General features: G+C 45.6%; 1 protein-coding gene across 1 annotated transcript in view; it reads right to left on the bottom strand.

The window, feature by feature from the left end:
• Positions 1-10,489, bottom strand: part of GRAMD2A (GRAM domain containing 2A) — a 35,114-nt gene extending 24,625 nt beyond the window's left edge. The window contains exon 1 of the mRNA XM_044230661.1: positions 10,401-10,489. Within this exon, the coding sequence (XP_044086596.1) occupies positions 10,401-10,441 (41 nt within the window). The 5' untranslated portion in view covers positions 10,442-10,489. The remainder of the gene's footprint in view (positions 1-10,400) is intronic.
• Between the last annotated feature and the right edge of the window lie 429 nt (positions 10,490-10,918).

Below are 10,918 nucleotides of genomic sequence, written 5' to 3' on the forward strand. Positions count from 1 at the left end.
CGAGTGCATCAGCCCCGCTGCACCTCCCGGCCTCTCCGAAAAAAGGATCCACGCGCCCCCTCATCCGAGGTCCCATTTGGGATCGGTGTCCAGCACCCAACCTGGTAGCTGGCCCATATTTGAGACGGCCGAAAGCAGGGTCTGGCTCGTGCCCTGCCGCAGGGACAAGGTAGTCCTGGACAAGGGGGCTCCTCCAGACTGTGCTGCAGTGAAGGGTTCAGATTCCCGAGCCATGACCTAGTCTCATGCGGCTGGCTGGGTTCTGGGACCTCTTCCTCCAGGGAGAACTCCAGATTGTCTGACACCCCTAGGAATGCCTGTTCTCACCCCCATTATTCAACAAGGTTCTGGACATTCTAGCCATTGCACAAAAGCAAGAAAAAGAAAGAAAAGGTTTAGACACTAAAAAGAGAGAAATTTTCTTATTTATTTATTTTTCAAGTAAGTTCTACATCCAAAGTGGGGCTTGAACTCAGAACCCAGAAAAGAAGAGTGGCATGCTCCACCGACTCAATAGCCAGGCGCTCCCCCCAGAAGAGAGAATTTTTATTTGAAAGATGATAAACTATCTAGAGGATACATAATCAACTAAAAAAAAAAAACCCAAAAACAAAAACAAAAGAAAGTGGCCCAGACATTCTTATATTTAGGCAGTAGACTAGGCAGAGCTTTGGTGGGGTAGACACACACTGAGTTCTTATGGAGTTTATTATTCTAGGGGCTATAAGGTCAGCACAAAAGTCATAAAAGTAGTTTCTCCGTAGACCCACGGGGAAAAAAAAAGTTATATATACACACACACACACACACATATATTTCATATATTTCACATGGAAACAACACATATAAAATACCTAAGAATAAACTTTTAAAATGTTGAAAGTCCATGAGAAGAAAACCACAAACCACAAACCTTTTTTAAAAGACATAAAAGAAGACTTGAATAAATGTTCTTGAGTGGGAAGATTCAAAGTTTTAAAGGAGAGAATTTATCTCAAATTTAATGCAAGGGCTTGCCTTACCAGATGTCAGAACAAACTACAAAGCTAGAGCAATCAAAATACCATGGTATTCATAGGAAACAAACTGAGGTTTGTTGGAGGGGAGGGGGGTAGCTGGGTGACGGGCATTAAGGAGGGCACGTAATGTAATGAGCACTGGATGTTGTATGTACTGGTGAATCACTGACCTCTTATTTCTGAAACTAATAATGCACTACATGTTAATTAACTGAATTTAAATAAAATACAATTTAATTTTAAAAAACCAAAATACTATGGTATTTACTGGCTTAGGAAAGATGAACAGATACTAACAAGGAGTCCAGAACATGATCTATGGCTATCTGGGAATTTAGTACATGATAAAGAAGGTGGTCCAAATAGGAAAGAGAAGAACGGATTGTCCAATAGATGGTATTGGGGCACCTGTGTAGTTCACACCATTCACAAAAATTAATTCCAAAGAGAGTAAACATCCAAACATTTTCTAAATCAATGAAGAACTAAAACAAAATAGAGGAGAGTATTAAAATATTAGGAACGATTTTTTAAAAAGATTTCATATATTTATTTGACATAGACAGAGGTAGCAAGAGAGGGAACATAAGCAGGGGGAGTGGGAGAGGGAGAAGCAGGCTTCCCACTGAGCAGGGAGCCTGACAAGGGGCTCGATACCAGGACCCTTGGGTCATGATCTGAGCTGAAGGCAGACACTTAACAACTGAGACACACAGGCACCCCGGGAAAGATTTTCCTAAACAAGATATAAAGATTTTTCTAAGCAAGATATAAAATCCAGAATACATAAAACACATAATTGCATAAAAAGTAAAAACTTTGTACATCAAAATTTGAACAAAGAATTGATATTCTTAAACATAAAATGAGCTCATCCAAGTCAGTAAGAGGAAGTAAATGATCTAATAGAAATATGACCAAAGGGGCGCCTGCGTGTCTTAGATGTTTGAGGGTCTGCCTCCAGCTTGGGTGATGATCCCAGGGTCATGGGATGGAGCCCCATGTCAGACTCCCAGCTCAACAGGGAGCCTGCTTCTCCCTCTCCCTCTGTCTCTCCCTGTGCTCTTGTTCCCTCTGTCTCTCTGTCTCAAATAAATAAATAAAATCTTTTCGAAAATAAATATATATAAAATAAAAATAAAATAAAGTGAGCAAAGAATATTGAACAGGCAAGTTATAAAAGAAGAAATAGTTTTCATAACTGTATTATTGGCAAATGTTTACAAATTTAGAGTGCTCAGTACTACCAAGGATGTGTTACAAATCTACAGATCCTTTGATTCAAGAACTCCATCTCACAGAATTTGGCATAAAGAAATAAATGGACAAGTAGGCATAAATTTATATTTGTATGTTTGACAAGTATGATGAAAAAGTGGAAATACCTAAATAATATTCTATCAATATCATAGCTTCCTATGCAGCTCATAGAGAAAAAGACCCAAAATGTGTTGTTTAGTGAAAAGTAGGTACAGATTAGTAAGTAAGAGATAATGAATCTATTTATAAAATTTAACCTTTTATACCAAAAGGCATATATCAAACAGTAATTATATCTTGTCTGAGAATTATAGGGTGATTTTTTACTCTTTTAAAAAAAGATTTTATTAATTTATCTGACAGAGAGAGCGAGAGCGCCCATGCACACAAGCAGGGGGAGTGGGAGAGGAACAGGGAGAAGCAGGCTCCGGGCTGAGCAGGGAGTCCAGTGTGGGGATTTATCCCAGGACCCTGGGACCATGACCTGGGCTGAAGGCAGATGCTTAACCCATTGAACCACCCAGGTGTCCCCGATTTTCTACTCTCTTAATTTCTCTTTTATTTAAACTTATTAGAAGCATGTAATACTTTCAAAATCAGCAAAAAACAAGATTGTTTTTAATATTTAAAATAAAAGGTAGAAACGATATCTTCTTTTATACTTTTGAAACTTCAAAGGCTTTAAAGTTTAATAATACCTGCTGTGGATCAATATGCTGATCAATGGGCAGTCTCACCCACTACTGTGTGGCAGGGGAGTGCGACAATAGGTAGATACATTTCATATGTAGATACCCATCAGACCCATAAATTCCACCCCTAACAATTCATTCTTAGAAAATAACTGGACACAAATTTAAATGTATAAGAATGTTCACAGGACTGTAGTTAGAAGAAAAAAAGAACAATAGGGCAGGAACAAATTGTGGTTTATTCAGGGATGAAAGGCTATGTAACAATTAAAATGATATTTATCATAGCAAAACTAAATCTATAGGAACATGAAAGGATAGCATTACGTAACATTCATAACATTGGGAAAAGCATTATATAGAAAAGCATTATATATAGCATTATATAGAAAAGCATGCAAAATAAAATATATGTGGGAAGGATGGTCACCAAAATATCAACAATATTTTTCTCCATGAGTTGGGGTTTAGGTGTTATTTATTTTCTTTTCTGTATACTCTGCCTGAATTTTATGATCACAATACACTATTCTCATTTGGTGGAAAGAATAAAAAGGAAGAAAAAGGACACAGCAAGAAAAAGACTTGTTTCAAGGGCACAGCGATATTAATAGATACTTCTGATACTCCAAATTTCTAACATGAAAGACACTTAGAATCCAAGAGAAAAAGAAACCTTGATTTTAAAAATGAACTTTGTCAGTGGAATCTGAGGAAGGTCAACGGGTTATAGTAATATCAACTTTCTGGTTGAGAGACCATGGTGCTCTCCTTATGCAGGATGTTACCTCTGGGAGAAACTGAGTGGAAGGTACATGAGATCTTTGTATTATGTCATAATATTGCATGTGAATCTACAATTACCTCAAAATATAAAGTTTATTTCAGAAATATAAACTTTGCACCTTCAAAAGGAAAACAGACCAAGATTTCTTAAGGCTGAGTCTGGCTCATCAGAAGTCTGGTCTCAGATTCTCAAAGGTGGAAGCACCGCAGGGAAACTAACTTTGGTGAGCACCTACTGTGTCTCAGACCCTTACTCGGCTGGCTGGACAACCTTTGAAGCCAACGGGATGTGACTCTGTTTTACGGATGGAGAGAGGGAGGCTCAGAGCCAGTATTAACTCAATAGTGGAGAGAAGACTTGAATCCAGGTCTGTTGCTCAGCCTCTTCCAATTATTCTATCATAGTTCATCCATATCTGAGAATGACTTACAAGAAAAACAAAAACAAAAACTGAAACTCCTGGGTGGCTCAGTTGGTCAAGCACCTGCTTTCAGCTAAAGTCATGATCCCAAGGTCCAGGGATCAAGCCCCCTGGGGGGCTCCTTGATCAGCAGGGAGCCTGCTTCTTCCTCTGCCTCCTGCTCTCCCTGCTTGTGTTCTCTTTCTCTCTCTCTCTCTCTTTTTTTTTTAAGATTTTATTTATTTATTTGACAGAGAAATCACAAGTAGGCAGAGAGGCAGACAGAGAGAGAAGGGGAAGCAGGCTCGCCGCTGAGCAAAGAACCCGATGCGGGGCTTGATCCCAGGACTCTGGGATCATGACCTGAGCCGAAGGCAGAGGCCTCAACCCACTGAGCCACCGAGGCGCCCCTCTTTCTCTCTTTCTGACAAATAAATAAAATCTTGGAAGGAAGGAAGGAAGGGACAGAAGGAAGGAAGGAAGGAAGGAAGAGAAGAGAAGAGAAGAGAAGAGAAGAGAAGAGAAGAGAAAAAAAAAGAAAAGCAAAGAAGGAAGGAAGGAATAAATCTCATTCAGTGTTATCTACATCAAGCAGCTTGGTATAAGGAAATAAATAATCCAGTGGGTGGTGGGGGAAGGGGGGAAGGTAAAGTTGCAATCAGGCACAAGAAATTAAAAAAAAATGTGTGCCTACATGTGAGTATCATCCTTCAGGTGTGTCATGCAGAAAGTTCTGTTAGAATGTTCTTTCCAACACCTAAAGGGACCTCGTTGTAACTAGTGATCCTTCACCAAGGGACAAATCTTTGTCATCCTGTTCCTTCCTTGATAAAACTAGATCTCCACTGATGGTGCTATACCTCAGTGACCAAAGAGCTGAAGAAAGAACATTCTTTATAGAAAGATTCAAGCTAGGGGCGCTTGGGCGGCTTGGTCAGGAGAGCATGCAACTCCTGATCTCAGGGTTAGGGTTAGGGTTAGGGTTAGTTCCAAGGGTCAAGCTCCATGCTGGGTATAGAGATTAGTTAAAAATTGCAAGGAAAAAAAAAAAAAAAGAAGAGATGGAAGGGGAACCTATAGATTACAAAAGATTATAGAGACATAGATATAGAGATTCAGTATGTTAACCAGTTGCTTAAACCTCATTCAGATCCTTATTAAACTAAACAAATGGTACAAAGACATTTATGAGACAATGGGGGAAATTTAAATGCTAACTTGTTGGTGATTTTAAGGAGCTATTGTTGTTTTTTTTAGATGTGATAACAGTATTGTAGTTAGCCCCACGTTGGGCTCCCTGAACAGGGAGCTTCTCCCTCTCCCTCTTCCTCTGTGTTCTCTCTCCCTTTATTGGTCTCTTTCAAGTAAATAAATAAAATCTTAAAAAAAATAAAGGCTTTATCTTTTATAGATACACATTGAAATAGTTGTGGATAAAATAATATCTTAGATTTGCTTCAAAATAATCCAGGAGTGAGAGAGGAGGAAGGTACATATGAAACAAGGTTGGCCCATAACTTGGTAATTTTTGAACCTGGGTGATGGGCACATCCTGCTTATTATACTATTCTCTCTCTTTATATATGTTTGAATTTTTCTACAATAAAAGGATTTAACGATGAAAAATATAAGCATTTTTCAACTTGTTTCGTAGTCAAGGAAGCCCAGTATGAATATCAATTCTGAGGTAATGTCGCTGGGTTGTTTAAAAAAAAAAGATTTGTGGAGCGCCTGGGTGGCTCAGTTGTTAAGCATCTACCTTTGGCTCAGGTCATGATCCTGGTGTCCTGGGGTCGAGCCCTGCATTGGGTCCCCTGCTCAGTGGTGAGCCTGCTTCCCCTCTCCCACTCCCCCTGCTTGTGTTCCTTCTCTCACTGTTTCTCTTTGTGTGTCAAATAAATAAATAAAATCTTTAAAAAAAAAAAAGATTTCTTTATTGGGCACCTGGGTAGTTCAGTCAGTTAAGCGTCTGCCTTTAGCCCAGGTGGTGATCCCTGGGTCCTGGGATTGAGCCCCACATCGGGCTCTCTGCTCAGTGGAGAGCCTGTATCTTCCTCTCCCTGTGCCTGCCACTCCCCCTGCTTGTGCTTTCTCTATGTGTCAAATAAATAAAATCTTTTTTAAAAACCCATTTATTTATTTATTCTAGAGAGAGCAAGTGAGAACTAGTGCATGGGCAGGGGGAGGGGCAGAGGGAGAGAGAGAGAGGAAAAGCAGACTCCCACTGAGCAGGGAGCCCGACATGGCGCTCGATCCCAAGTCCCTGAGATCATGACCTGAGTGGAAACCAGGAGTTGGATGCTTCACCAATACAGCCACCCAGGTGGCCCTATTGCTGGGTTGTTTTAAAATAACATTTCTGGACAGTCCTTCAAAATTCAAAAATTATTTTTAAGTAGCATTTTGTGTGGTCTGGGTTGGTATGGGTAAGTTTTGAGTAATCCAGTAAATGTTGACACCTATTAGAAACATTTAACTTTTTTTCCACAGAAGAGAGAGAGAAAATCCTTAGGACTGGCCATGGTTGTTTGCTGAGGCATACCACCCAGGCTGCTCCGACCCTAAGTCAGAGAACAAGAAGGATGCCAAAGAAATGAAATGCCGGCTGGATTTTGGCAATTATTTAATATACCATTGCTGTGCCACATCAACCTGCTAGGAGGAGACGGAATTTGTGTTTGATTTAAACTAATTATTTATTTTCTTTTTTAAAGATTTATTTGTTTATTTGAGAGAGAGCACAGGAGAGTGGGGATGGGGTGGGGGAGAGGGAGAGACTTGAGCAGACCCCGCACTGAGTGTGACACGGGACTCCATCCCAGGACCCTGAGGTCATGACCTGGGCCCAAACCCAGAGTCAGATGCTTCGCGGACGGGCACCTGGCAGGCTCAGTCAGTAGAGCGTGTGACTCTTGATCTCAGGGTTGTAAGTTCGGGCCCCACTTTGGTTATAGAGATAACTTTTAAGCAAAAAAAAGAAAGAAATAGGGGTGCCTGGGTGGCTCAGTTGGTTAAGCCACTGCCTTCGGCTCAGGTCATGATCCTGGAGTCCTGGGATCGAGTCCCGCATCGGGCTCCCTGCTTGGCAGGAAGTCTGCTTCTCCCTCTGGCCCTCCCCCTTCTCATGCTCTCTCTCTCATTCTCATTCCCTCAAATAAATAAATAAAATCTTAAAAAAAAAAATAAATAAATAAATAGTGGCAGCCAGAAACACGTCTGTTTAAAAAACTCACCTTGTGATTTTCTAAGAGATTTTAAACATCAGCTGAGGAAACATGTGGTTATGACTAGGACTCAAAAGAGTGGTTCAGTCTCCACGGGTTATTATAACTCCTATCCTAAACTAGGACCAAGCACTTCTTTCTTTTTTAAAGATTTTATTTATTCATTGAGAGAGAGAGAGAGAGACAGAGCACAAGCAGGGGGAGAGGCAGAAGGAGAGGGAGAAGCAGGCTCCCCACTGAGCAGGGAGCCGGATGTGGGGCTGGATCCCAGGACCTGGAGATCGTGACCTGAGCTGGAGGCAGACGTTCAACCATCTGAGCCACCCAGGTGCCCCAGGACCAAACATTTCTAAGCCAGTAAAAATGTGTAGCTGTGGCAGGGAGAAGGGTGGAAATAGCTTACCCTAGAGAGGTTTACATTCCTGGGGGAAAAAAACCTTCCTTCTGGAATCTATGCTATAGCACACAGGTACTCCTTGGGGTGGGAGGTGGGGGGCAGTTACTTCTCATCACACAGAAAGCTCCATTCCCAGGGGTCCCTACTATCCCCTCCTCCTTCCTTTCCTACATGAGTAAACACCTGGGGGTTTCATCAAAGCTGCAAAGGTTGGTGACGATAGAGAGTGACAGATTGATGCCCTGCAGCCTGGGTGAATAGCAGCACAGTGGCCTAGACCGACTTCATGCCAAACTTAACCTTGGCACCAAAGGCAGTGGCAGAAATGTAGGGGCCTATGTTCACTTTTCAGGAAAGGAGAAAAGCAAGTTATTTCCTGGTGTCCAAACTCAGACACTGGACACTGTACCAAGTGGAATGCTGTTTGGTTTTCCATTTCGTGTGTGTGTGTGTGTGTGTGTGTGTTTATTAAGTGAGTTCTATGCCCACTGTGGGGCTTGAACTCATGACCATGAGATCAAGGGTCATGTTGCTCCACCAACTGAGCTAGTCGGACATCCCTTGATTTCATGGACTTTCTGTAGGGAGTCGTAGCAAAGAAGAAATTATGTGAAGAAATAAAATACCATCAGAAATTGAGGGGTAATTGAGGCAAATAACAGAATCACTTAATGTCATCATAGAGAACACCCTTGGGAGCCCACAATCCAATTTCCTTACCTTAGGATGATGGCAAAGCAGACCCAGAAAGGGGACCTGGCTTTCCCCAGGTCTTAGCAAAATAAGAACAGCATGAGCCTTAGAACTCACTTCCGATTCCCAAAGCAAGGCTCTTCATGCTGTTCCGATAAATACAATATGTGGCATTGCTGGGGGGTGGGGGGCCGGGCAAAGCCACAGCTTCACCAGATTAAGGACTGGGCGGAGCCCCCCAAGCAGGCACTTGGAAGAGCTTCAGGGAGGCTGGCTGGCATAAACCCATCCTGAGTCCTGCCAACCCCAACCTCAGGGGGTCATCGCAGGTGGGAGAACTGGCACATAGGTCTTTCTGGTCTGCATTAAGGCTCTTGAGGGAGGACTCACCTAAGTTCAGAAATTTGAAAGCAACCTGGAACATCAAGGCACAGATTGGCCCAGGCTGTCCTCTCTGGGCTAATTCCCAAATTTCTCACTTAGGCAAGTCAGGAAGAACTTCATCTTGGTCCCAGCCCAAACTCTGGTGGAGGCTTGGTGGCAGTCTCTATCAGCTTTGCCCTCTAGTCCTGTCCGTTTGCCCCAGAGATGCTCATTGCTTACGTGGTCCTGTCAAACTGTAACCTCAAACCATGTCTGTCAGCATGGGCTGGACTCTAACCAACATAATCAGAGGACTGGGGAGAGGGCATACTGACCCCTCACTGCAGGACGGGAGGGACACCCTCTCTATGCCAACTCTCCCGGCAACCCTATAAATCTTTTAAAGGAGCTGGACCTTGGAGCCAGCTAGAGGTGTACATGGGGCCAAGACATCACAGATTGTCAGGGCCCTCTCTTATTCCCTAAGATCCTGACACCCGCAAGGATGGGGCACCCTTAAACAACCATGAGGAGTGGGGAGACAAACCAAGTAAGGGCAAATGAGGCTGGGTAGAGAACCACCAGCCTCTGAAAACAGGGCCGAGGGAGCCCCTGAGGATTCAGCCAGTTTCATGAACCTGTGTAGAGTGGGCACAAGACTCACACATTCACCCTACCTTCCCCAGTGCTAGCGGGCCAGGGGAGCCAGGCCGACCTCCAGAGCTCACACTGTGGGGCTTGGGACCTGGGCAAGCGTAGGAACTTGTTACAGTTTCATTAACTGTCTCTGTCTTCCCTAAATAATCCAGCCAGCAGCACCCAAGACCTCAAGGTGCAGATGACACAGTTCCTGCTGTCACGTGAAACGCCACGTCCAGCCTGCCCAACCTCCTTGCCCCTTTCCCAGCCGCAGGAACTTTCCTTCCTCCCAAAGAGACTTTGGATCAGATCTCCAGGCTGAGAGACCGGCCCCAGCCCGCCCGATCAGAACGGGCCTGGAGCACGGGCGCGGCTGCGTCGTGCCGGGACAGCTCCACGCTGCCTCCTGGGCCGCCGCGGGCCACTACAATTGCAGACCCGGCTGGGAGAAGAGAGGGTCTGACCCCTCCGAGGGCCAGCAGGGAAGCGCCAGACTTTGGGTGAGGGCAGTCAGGACGAGGGAATCGGTTTGGCTGGGGCATGGATGAGTGCGTGAATGAATGAATGAGTACAGAATGAATGAATAGCGAAGGTGGCGGAGACGCGGTAAGAGGCGTCCCACGGAGGGTGCCCATCCTGATGCTGCCCGGACTTCTCTCATCCCCCAGCGCCTACAGCGGGGCCATCTGCCCCCTCGCCAACACCTCGCAGCCCCCGGAGGAGCCCGGGCCCGCGCTGCGCGGCTCTGGAGCCGAGCCCAAACTCCGGCGGCCGGGAAGTGCCTGCCCCGCGGCCAGAATGTGCCCAGGCGTAGGGCGCCCCGAGGCCGCCTCGTCCCGCCGGGCAGCGTCCTCTCGCCGCAGCCTCCGATATCCCCCACCCGCCGCCCCGCAGCCGAGCCCAGCCCGCGGGCCTCAGCGCCTTACCTGCCCGCCTCGGAGGCCTCACCCCGGCTCAGAGCGGTCATCGCGGCCCCTCCAGCAAGAGCCGGGGACCGCGCGGCCAGACCCGGCGCTCGTCGGCCCGCCTCCGCCCCAGCCCGCCCATTGGCTGCTCGCGCGGGATAGGCCCCGCCCATTGACTGCTCGCGCGGGACAAGCCCCGCCCACTGGCTGCACTCACGGGACGGTCCCCGCCCATTGGCCGTTCCTCCTCCGCTTCTCCATCCCGAACTCAGCGCAGATTCTACCAGTACCTCCAGACCCGCAAGTCCGGGTGGCCCGGGCCCGGGTCTTCACCTCCTGCCCCTCCCAGCAGATAGCTCGGGTCCCCTCCAGGTTCTTCCTCCTCAGCCCTACCGCAGCCAACTGCAGCAACCGGTTCTCGTCCTTCTCTAAAGCCTCCCGACTCTGAGCTCCAGGGTAAGTTTCAGCTTCTCCCCACATAACCGACGGGACAGGAGTTAGGGAACACAGGTCATTTTAAACAGGATAGTCGGGAAGTT

The sequence above is a fragment of the Neovison vison genome, chromosome 13, assembly GCF_020171115.1.
Source record: "Neovison vison isolate M4711 chromosome 13, ASM_NN_V1, whole genome shotgun sequence".
NCBI lineage: Eukaryota > Metazoa > Chordata > Mammalia > Carnivora > Mustelidae > Neogale > Neogale vison.